The sequence below is a fragment of the Aquarana catesbeiana genome, linkage group LG01 (genome assembly GCF_042186555.1).
Source record: "Aquarana catesbeiana isolate 2022-GZ linkage group LG01, ASM4218655v1, whole genome shotgun sequence".
Classification (NCBI taxonomy): Eukaryota; Metazoa; Chordata; class Amphibia; order Anura; family Ranidae; genus Aquarana; species Aquarana catesbeiana.
In genome coordinates, this window is record NC_133324.1 from 837,303,259 (window position 1) to 837,323,986 (window position 20,728).

At 39.7% G+C, this 20,728-nt stretch overlaps 1 protein-coding gene across 1 annotated transcript in view; it reads right to left on the bottom strand.

Moving 5' to 3' along the window:
- Positions 1 to 20,728, bottom strand: part of WDR19 (WD repeat domain 19) — a 102,518-nt gene that overhangs the window by 23,230 nt on the left and 58,560 nt on the right. The window contains exons 18-27 of the mRNA XM_073608721.1: positions 14,937 to 15,096; positions 11,293 to 11,403; positions 10,840 to 10,949; positions 8,216 to 8,273; positions 6,788 to 6,934; positions 5,807 to 5,889; positions 4,533 to 4,616; positions 3,729 to 3,875; positions 3,360 to 3,484; positions 536 to 648 (exon numbers count right to left, since the gene is read on the bottom strand). Of these exons, the coding sequence (XP_073464822.1) occupies positions 536 to 648; positions 3,360 to 3,484; positions 3,729 to 3,875; positions 4,533 to 4,616; positions 5,807 to 5,889; positions 6,788 to 6,934; positions 8,216 to 8,273; positions 10,840 to 10,949; positions 11,293 to 11,403; positions 14,937 to 15,096 (1,138 nt within the window). The remainder of the gene's footprint in view (positions 1 to 535; positions 649 to 3,359; positions 3,485 to 3,728; positions 3,876 to 4,532; positions 4,617 to 5,806; positions 5,890 to 6,787; positions 6,935 to 8,215; positions 8,274 to 10,839; positions 10,950 to 11,292; positions 11,404 to 14,936; positions 15,097 to 20,728) is intronic.

Genomic DNA, 20,728 nt, shown 5'->3' on the forward strand with positions numbered 1-20,728 from the left:
GGAATCAGTGAGCTGAAGAGATCATTTCAGCTGTGGCTAAATAAACTAAAAATATCAGCTCAGTTTCCTGATGGTGTCAGTAAGTGGGGAGAGGTCATGCAGCATAATAGATAGTGTGCAAGTACCAAGGGGCATCAAACCAGCCCCAACTCCACAGGGAGGGCATTCTACTGCCTATTGCACAGTCCTCTTTGTGCCAAGAAGTTTCAACTGCTTTACCAAAAGAAAGATCCAGGCATTGGAAGAGCAGACATTTCAAGCCCCTCCCACAGACCCTTTTCCCCTCAAGAGCTGGGGGTGATCATTGCTACAAGCAGGCATGAGACTGGCAGAAAACAATTGGGCTGGGTATCCGATATCACAACCAAAGTACAGACATACCTACTTCCTGATACCTTGGTTCTGCTTCCTGCAGCAAGGACGAACGCAGGCTGACAAACTTACTCAAACTTTTGTTTGAGTAAGTATTTATTTTATGTCTTTTTTTAATTAATTACCTGTTTTTGATAAAAACATTGTCATTTCATTGACTTACCCTTGCATGTTGACCACAAAGTAAGAAGAACTTCCCAGCTTGAAAGTGTTTCTTTTCCCCCTCAAAGTACAGGGCAATACTCTGATAATCTTCATTACTGGTGTTCTCAGATCCTGCAACATACAAATATTGCCCTGTGACTGACTGTTGGAGACATTGGTATTAGGGATGGCCCATACACGAATACCTCTGTTATAAGACATAACTATAAGGTGAAGATTCCTTGTCCATGAGATCTACTACTTATCTAATATCTTTAGTCAAGAAGAAAAAAATGCCAGTGGTATTTTATGTGGATATGACATTGAACAGGATGAATTAAGATCCGATATGCAAACATAATATTGCCACTGAAAGAGGTCTCTCATGCTTGTTTCATCAAATCTACGTATAAAAATATGACCTTGAGTCTGAGTCAGCACATACAATGCATGTCCTTGACACAGATAAACATGAACTGTTATGAATACCGCCCATCTGAAAACGGAACGAAAATGTGAGGGATAAACGTTTACCCACCTAAACTTCCACTTTCCTTAGAGCTCCGCCTGTCTGTTAAAGCCCCAGCCCGCTGACTCTATTGGAATGCTGCATTGGCCGAGAGACGCAGGCTCCCATCAATCCCTACCCTTTCCTATGCAGTTATATACATTACACTCATTCACTATCTCGCCCTCTGCTGGCCTTTTCTAAATCGGCAACACAATTCCATCCCCAGCCTATAATAATAGCATATTAAAGTTTAAACATGTATTGAACTATTGCATTACCACATAAGGATAAGTAAGGGGCTTCTAGTAAGCTGCTGAAAGAAAAACAAATCAAGAAAAAGGCTTGTCCTAATTTTTTCTTAACCCCTTCCCATCCGCGCTATAGCCAAATGATGGCTACAGCGTGGACCTACTTTGCCAGGAGGGCATCAATAGACGTCCTTACGTGCTCGAGCAGCCTGCACGCCCCCTGCAGTGCGTGCACGGCACGCTCTGTGATCAGCGAGTCTATGAGACTCGCCTGATCACAGATCGGAGTAAGGGGTTGATCCCGACCCCTTACCACGTAGTCAGCTGTCAGCCATTGACAGCTGATCATGTGATGTAAACAGAGCCGGTAATCGGCTATTTTTTCTCCTCAAAGCTGATCACCAGCGGCTGTCAGAGGGACATCGGTCCTGATCATGGAGAGCAGACTGCGCCTCATCTGTGCCACCTAACAGGGCCCACCAGCGCCACCTACCAGTCCCCACAGTGCCACCTATCAATGTCACCAATCAGTGCCTCATCACCAGTGCTGCCCATCAGTGCCACCTACCAGTGCCCATCAGTGCCTTCTATCAGTGGTACTCATCAGTGCCACCTATCAGGGCCCATCAGTGCCACCTACCAGTGCCCATCAGTGGTACCTATCAGTGACACCTATCAGGGCCCATCAGTGCCGCCTTATCTGTACCTATCAGTGCCCATCAGTGCAGCCTCATCAGCGCATATCAATGAAGGAGAAAAATGACCTGTTTGCAAAATTTTATACCAAACTATAAAACCTTTTTTTTTTTTTTTTTTTTTTTTTTTTTAATTTTCCGTCTTTTTTTGTTTGTTTAGCAACAAATAAAAATAAAAACCCCAGTAGTGATTAAATACCACCAAAAGAAAGCTCTATTTGTGTGAAAAAAAATAAAAAATTTCATTTGGGTACAATGTAGCATGACCGGGCAATTGTCAATCAAAGTGTGGTAGCGCTGAAAGCTAAAAATTGGCCTGGGCAGGAGGGGGCTTTAAGTGCACAGTAAGCAAATGGTTAATATTTAAGGTTGGTAATATATTCAGGTAATATGTACAATGTCATTCAATTTTTTTATATTTTAAAGTTGCACTTCTGTTTGTCAAAAAAGCAATATTTTTGTTTGTTTACAAAAATTGGTTTGATTTATAAAGACGTTACATATCACAACGACTAACTCTGTGTCTGTAGTGCATGTTCAAACCTTAATACCATAAATAATAACGTTATTCGATTTTTACACCAGGAGTATAATGAGGTTGGCAATCCTAGAGAAATGCTTAAATAATGCATTACAATTTAAGCTCATTAGATTTTAGTTGACTAAAACTAAAATAATTCAGGTGACTAAAATACGGCTAAAACTAAAATGGCATTTTAGTCAGAAGACTATGACTAAAACTAAATCGAAATTTGCCATAAAAAAAATACTGGTGGGTGCTGCCCACAAAAGAAAGTATCCTAGATTTACTATTCACTTTCCAAAAGATAGGTTACTGCATAAGCAATGTATGTGCAGACAGACATGCAAACAACATGTGTCCACGTCTGTCTGGCATTACAGAGAGGCACTCTAACCAGGCCAACACCTGAGGAAAATTTCAGTCTGTGCTTTAGCAGGCTGAGGGACTATGCAGACCAAATAGTGAGGAAGCTAAATACTTTGTATCTATGTGATACTGAATACCTCTGCAAAGATTATCTGCAACTTCTGTTGAGGAATACAAGTGGGCAGATGACCAAATTGTACCGTTCCGAACGGACTGAACTCCTAGAGGCACATGGAGGAAGCTTTCATTTTCAGTTTAGGCCGGAGTGTACCATTAGGGAGTGGTTCTCCTGTACTATTACTGAGATCAAGCAGTTTATCAGTAGTTTAAATAACAAACAACAGCAGCTCATAGCAATTAAACATAATTAATCTGTCAGCAATACTGACTTCAGTAAACAAACCAGATTAGTTGCTATGGGTTGCTGTACTATGTATGTATTTGTTGCTTATTGAAGAAGTATAGAAGTCTTTCAGTACATTGCATGTGTCGGTATTTACCTATAACATCGGCATAGATCTCCATCTGGTTGTGTTGCTGGGCAAGCTGGAATGCTTCATTGTTACATTTGGACAGAACGAGGAACTGGATTGCTGACCCATAATCTCCAAGACGGAGAAAGAACCTACAAACAAAAAATGTCTCTTATATCAATACAATCAGAGAAACATTACAAATGAACATCAATCAGAGAAACATTACTAATGAACATCAATCTACCAAAGGTTGTTCCTAATATTACTGAACTTTACCACAGAGTTTCAGTTTGGAGTTTACAGCCATTTAGGTAGTATTAATTTCCATTTTTTCCCCTAAAACGCCTTAGGGATATACCACAGAGATGGGAAAAAATAAATAAAAAAAATCACCTGGCTACCATCTTGGCTCCCTCCAGTGATTGCGTCTCTTTCACAATGGCAACAGCTTTTTCAGGATTGTTTAGGTGGTCCAGGTAGATGCGAATGACATTATCCCAGTCCTTGGCATTCTCAAAAGCTAAAGCGGCATCTTTGTACCTGGATTTAAGGAAAGAACAGCTGAGAACACTAGACTTTTAACAGCAGAAAAAAATATTAAGATCCTTTAAATTTCATTTCCTAAATAAAGGCCATCTCCACCAAAAACACAATTTTTAGTCTTGCATGATTGCTGGCAAAAGTTATTTGTTCTTATATATCTCAATGGTTAAATATTCTTGGCACAATATCAATATCCACCATTCAACTCAGGGGTTTTTAAAGTGGTTGTAAACCCTTACATATGCCCAGTGAAGTGACTGGCCTCAGGGGATACACAGAGCTGAAACAAACCCTCCTACACAAGTTGTACCTGTTTATCAACAGTCCTCTCTCCTCTACATCCAAAGTGCTGAATTATACAGCTTGTCTTAGATTTCAGAAAAAAGGCAGCAGGGAGCTGAAGTTACACTCTGCAGAGCTCAGTGAGGAGAGCTCTGAGAGCTGATTGGAGGGAAGAGACACACCCCTTTTCACACAGTTCACAGGGACAGAGCTGAGGCTGTTAATCAGCTGGAACTCCCTCCCCTCTCACCATTTTTCTCTTGGTGTCAGGAAAACTTGTCAGAAGTGATTAATACTAATAGTAGAGAAACGATGCAGGAGACAGAAATGACACTTAACTGAGAAGCACTTAAAGTTCTTGGAACAACTCACTTGCCGTCAGCTTCCTTGGCTTTTGCGTACTGTAAATGGATCTTGGGTGAAGTGACATTAGGAAGAAGCTCTCCAACTTTTGCCCTGAAACAAGCAAAATAGCTCACAAATATGCCATTCTATAAAAATGTCATACACCTAGATGTGTTGAATTTGTGTTCAATCAGAACTACAAGCAGCCTTCTATTACTAAATATAACCAGGCACCACTGTTTTATCTGCAAAGAGAGTGCAGATAATAATCAAACTGAATATTCAGAATTTTCATAGAAAAAATTATGCCGTCCCACCACATCCATTACACCACGCTAACTAAAAGCAAGTATCCTAATAGCTGAGTTTTACTAGTTTCAGACATACTCAGCTATGGCTGGCCATAGACAGCTTTGTAAAAGTAAAGAGATGTCCCTGACTTTAAACACTGGGGGTTATTTACTAAAACTGAAGAGTGCAAAATCTGGTGCAATTTCTGCATAGAAACCAATCAGCTTCCAGGTTTTACTGCCAAAGCTTAATTGAGCAAGCTGAAGTTAGAAGCTGTTTGGATACCATGCCCAGCTGCACTAGCTTTAGTAAATCAACCCCACTGGTTGGAATTGTTTTTTCCTGTGTTGCAAGAGGATAAATATTGTATACCTCTGAAAAATGCAAGTGCTTGCACAGGGAGTCTTTAACTTGTAAGTGTGTGCTAATACAGCTGAGGATGAGCACACAGGGGTCAATTCACTAAACTTTACCGCATGCGATAAGGGTATCGTATTACTCATTTGCATAAATTATCGCATGCGGTAAATAAAGTCCTTTTTTTCATCCATAAAAATATATTCAACGATTATCCGGAAAATTAAAAATGTGCCGGTACCTTCAGATCTGGTATGGATTTTAAGAGGAACCCCATGCCAACATTTTGAAATCAAACAAATACCGCATTCAGTATTTAACGCAAAATTCTTGATGGATTGAACACTTGCTCAATTGTTACCGCATGTGGTATTTTACCGCAATTTATTAGCGGTTATTTAACTCCTAGTGAACTGACCTCATAGTCCCACCCATCATTCTTAGAGAGATTACTGCCTTTCCATTGGCAGTTTGTAATTTGCTGAGGAATAGCCAAATATAAAGACTCAAGTTCAAATGTGTGCACATGTATCTGGTAGTTTTAAGGTGAGAGACACCATTAAAAAGGAAGTCATTGTTTTTCATAATTGTTCTATTATGAAATTTGGTTGTCAATTTAGATATATTATTACTTGTTGGAGTAGAGTTCTTACCAGTTTTTACAGCGGATGTACACAGAGGCTGCTTTGTCATAGTATTGGCCCTTCTCATACAGCTGGGCTGCTTCTGAAAATTGCTGTATTGGAAACAAAAGGGATAAGCATAAGCAACAGCTCAGATAAGATAATTAATCCACCCCAAACCAATATTTCAGTTTTTTGAGATGCTGGAAAATGAGATAATTTAAGGAGTTCTCGTATCTCAGTGAGTTCTGTGCTTCTGTATTCCAGTTCTGAAAGAATCCCAACTTTTTCTGTTATACTTTTTATCAATTTTATATTGTGGAGAATACAAAAAGGAGTGCGAACGCTTAAGCTAGCCATACACTATTTGTTCTGTGTACAGCCAGCTTAAGAGCTCTCACACCTTTAGTTCCTGATGAACTGTCCAAAATTTGCTCTATGGAGAACCCTGCCTGCCATTAATGTGAAAATTGAAGACGCTGGGCGGAAAATTGTTTGCAGAACAATGGATGCATCCAGCCAGGTACAGCACTGTTCATGTACTTCTTTTAGCATGGATAAGGAAATTGATAGATTTCTCAAGTTGAGCTTGCAAGGTTGAATGCGAGAAATCTTACAATGTATGACCAGATTTAGGATCAGCCCTGCTTTATCAGAATGAGATTGACTCAAAGGTTGGCCATACATTATACAATTTTCTTGTACAACTTTCCTTTAGATTTACCAAAACCATATAATATGAGGTAAAATCTAAACACTTTCAATGTGCATGCAATCAGAAAAAAAAAAAATTGAAAAAAAAATTGAATGAGAAAATTATATACTGTATGGCCAGCTTAAGCTGGGTGGGAACAGAACCAGGAACTATGGTGAGGTGTTCCGGTGTTCCTGCCTTTTGAGTAATCAAAATGATAAGAAACCAGAGGCCGATTCAGCCCATTAGACTTCTTCTATAAATGAAATACTACTATTGAGTGGCCTAACCATGTAACAGTAAAACAGATAACATACCTTCATACTTTCCAGAATGGCTCCACAATCTTTCTTCAGCAATCTGCTGGGGTGTTTGAGAGCCTGGTTGACTCCACGTCGGATGTCTCCCATTCGGATTGACATACGAGCCACTCCAGCAAGGCATGTTTCATCATGTTCTTGAAACTGTAAATGTATTTTTATTACTTTTAGCTAGTTAAAATACATTTCTTAAAGGAACAGGGTAATGTATTTTGGTGAGTGCAAATTTTATCATTATCATTGCGAGAGCAGGCATAGTGGTGGCAGTGGTGGGTTGCTGGAGCAGTGGTGATGAAAGGAGGGCTGGATGGTTGAAGGCTCCTCCACACGTAGCTGTCAGCTATAACTCCAGATGCAGGCCTCCTGACTAGCAGCAGAGGTTGGGTGTCGGGGGGTAATTATCAGTGTGAGCTGCAAGGCTGGAGATTACAGTGAATTTGTAAGCCCCAGCAGAAGTTGGGGAGTAGGGAGGTGGTGTGAACTGACAGAGCCAGAAATAAAAACGTCATGTTCTGATGCAAGACAGAATAACCTGTTGCAAGAACCATTCTGGATTTGCCTCCTACTGGGTATGGCTGTTGGGAATGGTGGTGGCTTACATTCAAACATTGATGCTACCATGCATGCTCAGTAACAACACAATGTTATTATCTTTCTGCTGCTACCGTGCATGGGCCAGGTACTGGCACCATTTTGCCTTACCCCAAAGACTCTAGACTACCCCTGATTCGACCTGACATTTAGTGAAAGTGCTTGTTCATTTCCTAATGTAAGTCATTGTTTATATGATAAAGTACTCCAGATTTACAGACTTAAAAGTCACCGTCTCTTTATCGTAACTTTTATATTGACTGGTTGTTTTACCAGTCCAACTCTTTCTTTATAGCCATTTCTTTTGCCAAGTCTCTACATTTTTCCCACATATAGGTGGTCAAGCAGACCCAGCAGAACACCATCCCCTCTGCTTTCTACCAGATGGTTTAACAGCAGAAACAGATCAGTGATCCTCATGTTATCTTTCACAGAGAAGCTCTAAACCAGCTTTGCACAAAAGCCACTTCTATATCTTTAGAACAGGAATTACTGACTGACGATAGAGGAGAGACTAAACATCCAATTCCATTTGCTTGATAAAATATACATAAAAAGTTGTAATTTTGGAAGGTTTCACACTGTTTGGAAACAACATTTATAACGTTAATTTCTTTGTATAGTTTTTGCTTTAAAACTACCCTTGCTTTTCTAGGAAAACTTAGGCTACATTCAAATGACCTAATAGCAGCAGCCAGTAGATTCTTGCCAGCAAACTATCCACATGCCATCGCCCATGTGAATGTAGCTTGAGGCTACTCTTTCATCTCCATCCTATCTGTCTTCCAGTTAGGGCTCATAATACCTAATTATTCATCCTAAATAAAAACGTACCTTGCTGTCTCCAGTCATTCCTTTCTCATAATGTGCAAGTGCATTGACATAGTCACCTCTGCAACATAAATATTCAGTTATCACACATTACAATATAGAAATGGCCAAACATTAACATAATGATCTGCCATAATTATAACATGAAAGGGGCATAGAAAAGTTAAATATACAGAATCAAATATTTATTTTTTTATGAATGTCTATTATGCTAGTCAGTACAGTAATTACTGTGACTATTGATTAATTACACTTCCAATAGATGGGAATTATTACTAATCACACATTTTGTGGAAGAAACTGAACAACCGCTCTCAGGTTATAGAATACGTGTCACTCTTAAGCACCTACCATAAAGTGTATCTATACCCAAAACTTGTTTTGTGTTTTTGCTGGGGTGTGGAAGGGTTAGAACCCCTGTCAGATTTTGCTGCTGCCTGGGCATGTTTTGGCTATAGATGCATTTTAAGGGAACATTCCCTGTACATTTAAGACATAACATGTGCAAAAGATCCTCAAACAATAATAGGGTAAGGAAGGCAGTGAATCTTAAGGTGAGCTAAATATGAATGTGCAGAGCATGTTTCTATACAGGTATGTACTAAGAAAAGTGATTTAACAAAAACACAAAAAAGCATTGCAGACCACCAGTCCTTAAAAGGTGGGGGCTGCTTTCTTTTTCGGGATTTTTTTTTGTTTTGCTTTATTTTCACCCATCAATTCTGCCTAAAACAGTTTCTGGCCTAGGGTAAAAATGCTCACTCACAGTACTTTATTTATGTGTTGTCTCCCAAAGCGAGCTCTCCCGATTTGGACTTCAAATACCTCCCCATTCTTCATAACCATTACATAGGGAAGGAATTACTAGTTCACCTTCTGACAAAAAAAGATAAATACAGGCGGCCAGTGCATTCATAACATGTTACATGTTATAACCTGAATATGGATGTAACATGTTGTGAAAGGTGAATTTATTCTTTAAATAGGATAAATTCACCTTTTGACAAAAAATAATAAATGCACGTGTTTTTGCAAGTAAAATAATGTGCATTTATTATTTTTTGTTTTGGGCGACTGTAAAGCATTGCACCAGCAATCAGCAGATCGCTGATGCCATACAAATCTAGTGCAGATCAGTCAGTGTATTGGTTTCCTCGTCCCTCATATGAGGAAACCGATACATTCTGACAGTCAGACTCAATGAACTACCACAACGCTCACAGCGCTTCATTGAAAACTACAAGCTGATAGCCACAAAGGCTGCCAGACTTTATAGTTTTCCATTCACAGAGGAAATGATTGACACGGCTGAGTGGAAGAAACAGCGGGGATCGGGTGGGGGTGGGTACAGGAGCCGGTGCATTCATAATATGTTACACCGTAAATATGGGTGTAAGATGTTATGAAGGTGAACTTATCCTTTAAATTTATATTTACATTAAACTTCACAGATGATAGCTGGAAAGGCTGGTTGTATTGTTTGAGATTTCAGTTGAGTGCACAGAAAGTTATAGACACCATATTTCTAGCAGGATCAACAAGATGTTTTTCTATACTTTCAGAAAATGTACATATCCTTAATAAAAAAAAAAAAAACAACAACAAATGCAGCAACCACAACTAAGGACTTGTAAGTTGCAATATTTTACATTTTGTTCATCAGTTCTGCCCTTGTTGTTTTACCTTTGGATAGTACTTTTTTTTTCTGCCAGTAAATACCGTATACAGCCCACTTCCTGTTTCTTGTCTGGTAAAAAGCCTAGGCTTATGACATCATGCACAGCTCTCTCTCTCACTCTCGTGAGAGTTTGCCAGGAAGGGAGGGGGAGTCATAAGAGGGCCAATGAGACCTGCAGGGCTGTAGAGCTGGAGGTGTGCCTCTGTGTGTCTGTGTAAATCCAGGAAGTGAACAGGCAGCAGCTTCAGCTGCCCACAGTAAAATGGTTGCAGTCAAACTCAGTGGAGGGAGATTTCTGCAGCATATTTTTCAAGTACAGAATCATAGTATATGGAAAATAATATGCAAAGTGGTTGGAGGGAAGCTTCAGAATGGCAAAGATGTTTTCATTACAAATTATGTGAGTAGACTGCAGTTCCTCTTTAAGACCATAAACTACTACCTAACAACTGTACATTTATCTTCTCAATCAGCACATCACCCACAGTTATTACCTCTTGTATCTCTTGACCTTCCCTCTTAGATTGTAAGCTCTAAGCAGCAGGGCCCTCTGATTCCTACTGTATCAAAGTGTATTGTATTTGTACTGTCTACCCTTAAGTTGTAAAGCGCTACGTAAACTGTTGGCACTATATAAATCCTGTATAATAATAATAATAATACTAAAAGGGCTTCTTCAGACCAGTTCATTTTTGTGCACTTTCAAGTGACCTGTAATAGTGCAATGACATACGTACTGTAATTTTGAAATTGTAAACAGTATTTTTATTTTATATAGGTATATTGTCCAGTACAGAGGGCTGAATGAAAAAACTAAAAAAAGTTCCATTCTGATGTATTCTATATATACAAATCAGCCCATATTACTCTAACATACCCTGTATTTTAGCAAAAATATTTTTGATTAGAAAGTTTACTATAAATGAAATAATCCAAGAGGAGAACTCACGTGAATTCCAGCTGTATGGCGTATTCCTTTGATATAAATGGTATCTGGTTGGGAGCCAGGCGTTTTGCAAGTTGTAGGGCACTATCCCAATGCTGCAAGTCTCGTCTTACCTAAAGTCGACACACATTGGTGTTATATATAAAGAGTTGTATGTAAACAGAAAAGGTCTTAATGCCAAAATCCTGGTCAGCTTTACACACCTGGGCGAGGGACCAGACTTCGCACCACACAACACAAAAAAAAAGCAATGGACCAGAAGAAATCTGAGGGGGGGGGGGGGGAGGGGGCGGGGGCAAGTTCGTACATTACCTGGAGGGTCAGAGGTTTCCCTGTCAGAACAGCCTGGCATTGAGCCATGACTGAAGGCTTTTAGTGCCCCTTTATGTGCCAGCACTTTATACCTGGGGTAGGTTTGGTTTTAGCTCTTCAACACATATTCAGTATTGAACTTACTTCAAGTGCACATATCGGACTGCTGGAAGCTAGGTACAGGTCCTGTGCCAAGTTGAAGTCATTAGTGAACATGGCAAGATGACCAGCCACGAGATTGTGATCCTCTATCCCCTGCAATCAAAATACAACACATTTATAAAACAAGAATGCAGTTTCCTTACACTTCAATGACTGCTGTACTTTTATCTTGTATTAGGCTCTTCATCCTATAAACTATACTGTATATACATATAAAAAAAAAAAAAAAAAAACTGGACCTGACAGTGTACCATGTAGTGAGTATTTTAAAAAGTGATTTGAATAAAAGAATAAACAATTTAGTTGGGTTTTCAAAAACTTTAACTAATGTATGTTCTACAGGAGTTCATAGTCTATGGCAGGATCCACAGTCAATGTACCATAGATACAAAGTAAAGCAGATTAAGATTAAGTGCATGCAATGGATTCTGGTGGCAAGAATTTGCACATCAAGCAGTTACTATACCTGTGGTTAGGAGAGGATGAGAAACCCTGGATGCAGGCAGAAGCTCATCCATCCTTAACTGCAGGTGGATGCGTGGATTCAATGTGTGGATACATGTGAACAGCGACGGCTCCTTTTAGCCTTTTATTGCTTTGTATAGGCTAAGCGGCTGCAGCTGTCTACATACACCCATGATCCTAGCCTCAAGAATCTGCTAATATTGTGCTGCTGGAATTTGTTTTATATACCTAACCACCCACCCAAGGAGACCTAAGAGTCCTAAGGCTGCGTAGAAATGTTCATTTTAATAATATTACAGTATAGAGCGCACAATAAGGTCAATTCACAAAGCTTACAGAGCAGGATAAGAAAAGCCATTTTCAAAAAAGTGACTTAATTTCAGCACGACGACATCTCAAAATTAGTCACATGGCTGTAAAACAGGGAGACCTGTGTTAATGCTTTGTGAAATCAGCCTAACGTCAGGAAAGACATGCAAGTTTTTAAAGAGAACCTGACCTAATCTAAGATTTATTTTAGCAACAGTCTTGCAGCGCAGACACTAAGGCTACGTTTCCACTATAGCGACCCCAAAGTCACGTCATTTTGAGTGCAACTTTGATCCAACTTTACAGTCTCTGGATTAAAGTTGCATCAAAAGTCACATCAAAGTAGTGCAGGAACCTTTTCCAAGTCGCTGCAACTTTAAGTCACATAGATGGGAACGGGTGCCATTGAAATCAATGGGCTATGACTTGTCATGTGACTTTATGTGTCCAAAGTCGCATGATAAGTTGCACTAGTGGAAATGGAGCCTTAGGGGTACTGGCAAGTGATCCCTGAGTCCCAAGTCAAGATCATGCCCTGCATTCTCCTCTCGCTAAGCGACCTCAATCAATGGACAATGGAAACATTTCAGTGGGCAGTAGAGGCTATGGAAAGTCATAGTTGAATGACAGGGTTTAAACACAATTCATGGAGACATCAAGGTCCCATATGTGGGTTCATCTCTGTTGGAAAGACCTCCCAAAAAATGAGTATCTTAATGTGCACAAAAGTCCCTCAGAGAAATGTGATTCTAGAGAAGCTTTTGCAAAAAATGAAAATGAAATATTTAAACACTTCCCGTTGAAAGAGACTGTTATTTCTATGATCTCAATATTAGGGATTTAAGATGGATGGTTCTTAAGGAGGTGAAGGTCAGGGGGGACCTCTTGCACTATTTGTATACATTGATCACATTTATCATTTGTGCCCATCCGAGAAATGGGTTTTCTAGTATATAAGGCTGTTTGTACCTCTTTATAGGTACACATCTGGAAAAGGAATTTGTGTCCAAACATCGTATGTATCATATTCTGACATATTAATAATGAGATATTCCTGTTAATGCAGGGCCCTCTCATACCCTTATGCCGCGTACACACGATTGGAATTTCCGTCAGAAAAATCTTGGATGGTTTTTCGGATGGAATTCCGATCAAGCTTGCCTTGCATACACACGGTCACACAAAAGTTCTCTGAACTTTCGACCGTCAGGAACACGGTGACGTACAACACTACGACAAGCCGAGAAAATTAAGTTCAATGCTTCCGAGCATGCGTCATTTTTTGCACGTCGAAATTGCATACAGACAAATGGAATTTGCCATAGGAACTTTTTCCGACGGGAAAATAGAGAACATGCTCTCAATCTTTTTGCTGGCTGAAATTCCGCCAGCAAAAGTACGATGGAGCATACACACAGTCGGAATTTCGGACCAAAAGCTCACATCCGACTTTTGCTGGCGGAATTTCTGATTGTGTGTATGGGGCTTTACTTTATGTATTTAATTAGCTTTATAAGTGAGGCAGATGTTGAGAAATTGAAGCTGGTCATGAGAATAATCTGGTGCCTACCATTTTAGCCCTCCTTCTAAAAATGCTAGTTTGGCTTTTATGATGATCTACTGGGTTTAACATTTATATTTAACCATGTATATTAGAAAATGTAAAATAAAGTCAGACATCCTCACATGCATATTTGTCATGGATCAATGAAGCATTGTGACAGACAAGCAGGTAGAAATTTTAGGCTGTGTTCACACCTGAGAGTAGTGTCTTTGAGCACTTTTCCGGCGTTTTTATGCACAATTTTGGCACGTTTTTATGAGCGACTTGCACGTTTGTATGCAGCGTTTTTTTATTAGCCAATAGAGAAAACTATCATCTGTTGCATCATTTGTTGCTAGGTATTTCAGCTTTTTTAACTTTTCCATTAGCTTTTATTTCTTCTTTTAATATTATTATTATTAATAATTTATTTTAATGTTTTTTCGTTAGGGTAAGGGGTTCGAGTTTAGTTTAGGTAAGGTTTGGATTAGGAGTTGGGGTTAGGGTTACTTATTATTATTTTTTTTCTTTTTTCTTTTATTATTATTATTATACGAATAATAATAATAAGTGAATAAATAAATGTAAAATAAATACACAAATAAATAAAAATCATAAATAAATTCAATAAATTAATACGAAGTAACAATAAATAATTAACCCTTAACTTAAACCCTTATCCCTTAAAAAAATAAAATAATAATAAATAACACCCCAACACAAAATAAATTATTATTATTATTAATCATGTATTTTTTTGTTCGAGTTTGGGTGTTTATTGCTATTTTATTATTATTATTAATAATAATGTATTTAATATTTTTTAAGGTTAGAGTTTATTATTTATTAATGTATTATTACATATTATTAATTTATTTTACTTATTTATGGTGATTTTTTATCTATTTGTGTACTTATTTTACGTTTATTTATTGCTATATTATTACTATTTTATCTTTTACATTTTTTCATTTGAGCAGAAAATCACGCAAAAATGCGTGACAAAACGTGCAAATGTGCACAAAAACGCGCAAATGGCATGTTTCCATATATTTCTATGAGCATAAAAAATGCACCAAAAATGCTCAAATCGATTCAAGCTACAAAAAAAGCTCAAGAACTTTTTTGAGCTTCAGGCGTTTGGCTTCAGGCAACATGAAGTGGGGATGTGAACCATCACCAGAGAGAATCATTCAAGCTCCAAGACGCTCAGGTGTGAATGCAGCCTTAGGAGAAACCATCAAGGGCAGCCTTTGTATTTCTCTCCTGACAAAATTTCCTTTTCTGTAGTGACATTTTAATAATGTACCTTTATCTGTTCTAGTGACATCACCATGCCCACATTTCCAATCTTCCTATACACGCGTATTGCAAATTCCAACTCCATGTGGTGCAGACAGGCCCGGGCAAGCTCATTCCAGCTCTCCTCTGCATTCACTGAACTGCAGACATCCCAGGAATCTGAAAACCTAACCCAGCAGCAGGCAAAAAGAACGGGACAATAGAGAATATATGAATTATATTTACATATAATATACACCAATCAACCATAACATTATGACTATAAGTAGGTGGGATATATTGGCAGCAAGTGACCATGTTGTACCTGAAGTTAGTATGTAAAGTAAAAAAAAATGGACAAGCGTAAGCATTTGAGTGACTTTGACAAGGGCCAAATTGTAATGGCAAGATGACTGGGTCAGAGCAAATCCAAAACCGCAGCTCTAGAGGGATGTTCCCGGTCTGCAGTGGTCAGGATCTACCAAAAATGTTCAGAGGAAGGAAAACCACTGAACTACCGACAGGGTCTTGAGTGACCAAGGTTCATTGATACACGTGGGGAGCAAAGGCTGGCTGTGTAGTCCGATCCAATAGAAGATCTACTGTAGCTCAAACTGCTGAAAAAGTATTTGCTGATTCCACTGCAAAGGTTAAAGAACACACAGTGCATCACAGTTTGCTGCTTATGGCTTGTGCCCACAGCTCCATACTGTGGGCACCTGAGCATCAGAACAAGACTACAGAGCAATGGAAGAAGGTGGCTGAGCTGATGTTTTTTTTTTTACATCAAGTGGATGACCAGGTGCCTGTGCGTTGCTTACCTGAGGAAGAGACGACACAAGGATGCACTATGGGAAGAAGACAAGCCGACAGGCAGGGTGATGCTTTGTCTAGTAGAGGCCATGCCTCAATGGGGCAGGGCTATTTTGGTGGCAAAATGGGATCTACTCAATATTAGGTGGGTGGTCATAATGTTATGGCTGATCTCTGCATGTCCTTGATGTTCAGTTTATGCAACAGAACAATACATTTTGCATACTTCTGCAAGCAATTTCACATTTTTAGAATCAAAATATAGGGAATGGCGCTGTGTTAAAACAAAAAGTGTAACTATAAAATATTACCAAATTTTAAAAATGACAAGTGTTCTAGTGCGTAATGCAATCCCTTCATAAAAGTAAAAAAAGGGGTGTAGTATTAAACAACCAAAAATCAATATATATTATAAAGTGATAAATCCTTAATTAGTGGCAGAGGGAATTGTCAGCTGTATATGCAAGCAATAACAATCTCCTCTAATAAGCAAACTCAAACCTTATAATATCAACATTACAGAACATGTGTTGGCAATGACTCATATAAATCCACTGATTAAAAAATGCAAAGTGACAAGTGCCAAATTGTGCTATATATAAAAAACCGTGGTTATCAAACCATTGTGCAATAATGTGCAAAAAACATTAAAAATTGTAAATCATCATTTATGTATAAAATCCTCAACTGTATATCAAAAAAAGTCCCATATACTATTTAGTGAAAAATGTTCATAGCAGTAGTGCAATGTGCAGTGCAACAAATTCCCATAGAAATCATATAACGTGTTTCCCAAAAGATTCTCCTTTGATAGTGAAGAGCCGTGCAGTAGCTATAGACAATCTCCCCCCGATGTGATTGCACTCACCGGAGCACTCTACCCCTGCAGGGGTATGAGCGTGTGATGTTAATCCTGTTAATCTCTCCGATTCTATGGGTGCCGGTATCCTTCCACGTGGCCCAATCCAGATCCACAACTCGCAGGGAGGGAGGAGGTGGGGACTCACTGTCCCTTGCTATGATACAGATCCCAGCTGGACATCCACTTCATGGAGGATTAGCAATGCCTGTCTTACTGCATTAGGAAACATGACGTCATGTTTCCTAATGCAGTAGGACAGGCATTGCTAATCCTCCATGAAGTGGATGTCCAGCTGGGATCTGTTCCTCTTGGCAAAAAGCCTCCTGTTCCTGTAAATTCTTGGGCTGTCTTGCATGAACTGCACGTTTGAGATCTCCCCAGAGTGGATCAATGATACTGAGGTCAGGAGACTGAGATGGCCACTCCAGATCCTTCACTTTATTCTGCAATTGCAGGCCGACTTGGCCTTGTGTTTTGGATCATTGTCATGTTGGAATGTTCAAGTACGTCCCATGCGCAGCTTCCTGGCTGATGAAAGCAAATGTTCCTCCAGTATTTTTTGATAACATACTGCATTCATCTTGCCATCAATTTGGTCAAATTTCCTGTGCCTTTGTAGCTCACACATCCCCAAAACATCAGCAATTCACCTCCGTGTTTCACAGTAGGAATGGTGTACACCTTTCATCATAGGCCTTGTTGACTCCTCTCCAAATGTAGCGTTTATGGTTGTGGCCAAAAAGCTCAATTTTGGTCTCATCGCTCCAAATGACTTTGTGCCAGAAGGTTTGAGGCTTGTCTCTGTGATGCTTTGCGTATTGTAAGTGGGATACTTTGTGGCATTTGCATAGTAATGGCTTTCTTCTGGCGACTCGTCCATGCAGTCTATCTTTCTTCAAGTGCCTCCTTATTGTGCATCTTGGAACAGCCACACCACATCTTTTCACAGAGAACTGTATTTCACCTGAAGTTATTTGTGGGTTTTTCTTTGCATCCCAAACAATTTTGCCGGCAGTTGTGGCTGATATTTTAGTTGGTCTACCTGACCGTGGTTTGGTTTTAATAGAACCCCTCATTTTCCACTTCTTGATCAGAGTTTGAACACTGCTGATTGGCATTCTCAATTCCTTGGATATCTTTTTATATCCCTTTCTTGTTTTATACAGTTAAACTACCTTTTCCCGCAGATCCTTTGACAATTCTTTTGCTTTCCCCATGACTCAGAATCCAGAAACGTTAGTGCAGCACTAGATGAAAGATGCCAGAAAAGCACTGACCTTTTATACACACACACTAATTACAAGCAAACAGATCACAGGTGAGGATGGTTACCTTTAATAGCCATTCAAACCCCTTAGGCTCGGTTCACACTAGGACGACTTGTCAGGCGACCTAGGTCGCCTGACAAGTAGCGTCCCGTTCAGTACAATGGAACCGTTCTAATCGGAGCGACGCAAGTCGCTCCGACTTAGAAAAAGGTTCCTGTATGACTTTGGGGGCGACTTGGGGCGACTTGCATAGACTTCTATACAGAAGTCGTTTTGCAAGTCGCCCGGGCAGTCGTGTGCAGGTCGCCTCGGTGAGGCGACCTGCAAGTCGTGCCGCCTCTGGTGTGAACCGAGGCTTAGTGTCAACTTTTGATCAGGGTCATTTGGGTAGTTTCTGTTGCCATTATGATTTAAAAAGAGTAAACACAGTTGATTCATAATAAATGGCTTCAGCAAAAAAAAAAAAAAAATAACCATGAGTTAAAGAAATATTTGTGTTATTATTCATATTCTCTGAAAAATGGCCAAGAAATCATAAATTCTGCCACGGTATGTAAACTTATGAGCACAACTGTATTTCAGTGACTAAGGTTACTGGTACAAAAAGTACCTGTGGTCCCAAAAGGAAGGCAGACAGCAATAAAAAGCCATGAAAAATCTTTAATAATTGGAAACACGGAAGGTACTGGCGCCGCAGTGTTCCTGTAAGTTATTTTAAAACAATGGCACAGTGAATGTATATGTAACTATTTTTTCATATTGTGGGAGTCTAGAGGAAAGTATGCTGGTGCTGATAATCTGAAAAGGGACTCTCAAAATTAGCAATGTGTACAGAATCTTTAAAGCTGAACTCCAAGAAAAGGCGTTTTTATTCTTAACTGAATGCTAGCGTGTTTTGTGTATTTCTGCCTCATCTGTCCAGTAATTTAGTGTGAAACCTAGCCTCTGTGCAGAAGATTCCTGTAATAAAGACCAGTCACTGCTGTTCTATCTCCTTGTGCAGGGTGACTGGTCTTGTCTCTGCCCCTCCTGTAGTTTTCTGGGTTTGTAAAGGCATGTGGTGCAAACAAAGTGAATTTACATCCTTTGTGGCTGTTAAGGAACATATCTAAATAAAAGTTCAGTTTTAAAGGCAAAATCTAGACTACAGAAATTGTACTTGGGTGATGAAGGAATATATAGTTACATAGTAGGCGAGGTTGAAAAAAAAAAGACACAAGTCCATCAAGTCCAACCTATGTGTGTGATTATTTGTCATAATTACATTGTATATCCCTGTATGTTGCTGTCGTTCAGGTGCTTACCTAATAGTTTTTTCAAGCTATTGATGCCCCTCTCTGAGACCACCACCTGTGGAAGGGAATTCCACATCCTTGCCGCTCTTACAGTAAAGAACCCTCTGCATAGTTTAAGGTTAAACCTCTTTTCTAATTTAAATGAGTGGCCATGTGTCTTGTTAAACTCAGTTTTAAAAAAGTGAAAAAGGTTTATCCCTATTGTGGGATCACCAGTATGGGATTTGTAAAACGAAATCATATCCCATCTCAAGCGTCTCTTCTCCAGAGAGAATAAGTTCAGTGCTCGCAACCTTCCTTCATAACTAATGTCCTCCAGACCCTTTATTAGCTTTGTTGCCCTTCTTGGTAGTCGCTCCAATTCCAGTACATCTTTCCTGAGGGCTGGTACCCAGAACTGGACAGCATACTCCAGGTGCGGCCGGACCAGAGTCTTGTAGAGTGGGAGAATTATCGCTTTATCCCTGTAGTTAATCCCTTTTTTAGTGCATTCCAATATTCTGTTTTCTTTGTTAGCAGCAGCTTGGCATTGCATGCCATTGCTGAGCCTATCAGCTACTAGGAGCCCCAGGGTCTTTTTCCTCGGTACCCTCGGGTACAAGCCATCTGGTCCCGGTGATTTATTAATGTTACGTTCCACAAGTCTAATTCTAATTCTGTCCTCTGTTAACCATGGAGGTGCTTCCTGTGTTGTGTCACGAGGATAAACACTGCAGTTTGGTTACTGAAGCCCCCCTGATTCCCACGTGAAAACTGAGGAGAAGAATACATTTGATACCTTTGCCATCTCCCCATCCTTTGTAACCAGATGTCCTTCCTCATTCTTTATAGGGCCAATATGGTCTGTCCTCCCTTTTTCACTCTTTACATACTTAAAGAATTTCTTGGGATTCTTTTTGCTCTCCTCCGCTATGTCTTACGTGTTCTATCTTAGCCGCCCTAATTGCACCCTTACATTTCTTGTTGCATTGTTTAGAAAGTTTGAATGCTGATGATGATCCCTCAACTTTGTATTTTTTATAGGCCTTCTCTTTTGCTTTTATATGCATTTTTACATTGGCGTTAAGCCATCCAGGACGGTCGCATAATATACTCTTATTGGGTGTTCCGAGATTGCAACAAGGACTTGTTACTATACTTACCTTGGGTTTATGTGCTTTAGTCAACCTACCATTAATGCCCCCAATACTACCCTCTGGACTATGGTCCGCGCTGACTATCTCTACCTCTGGACCCGCCCCCCTGTCGCCTAGTTTAAAAACCCCTTTAACTTTTTGGCCATCATACTTTCAACGCGCCTGATTGTGCGTATTCTCCAGTTGATCCACACAGACCAAGTGGGGTTTGTTCCAACGAGAGAAGCTAGGGACAACACGACCAAGGCACTCAACCTGATATACGCCTCACAGATGCGCAAAATTCCCCTGTTACTGCTCTCAACCCATGCCGGAAAGGCGTTGACAGGGTGAATTGGACCTTTCTGATAGAGACTCTATGCTTTATTGGACTGGGGCAGAGGATGATGCATTGGGTTCAAGCCATTTACTCATGCCCCTCCGTCCAAGTGAAGGTGAATGGGCAC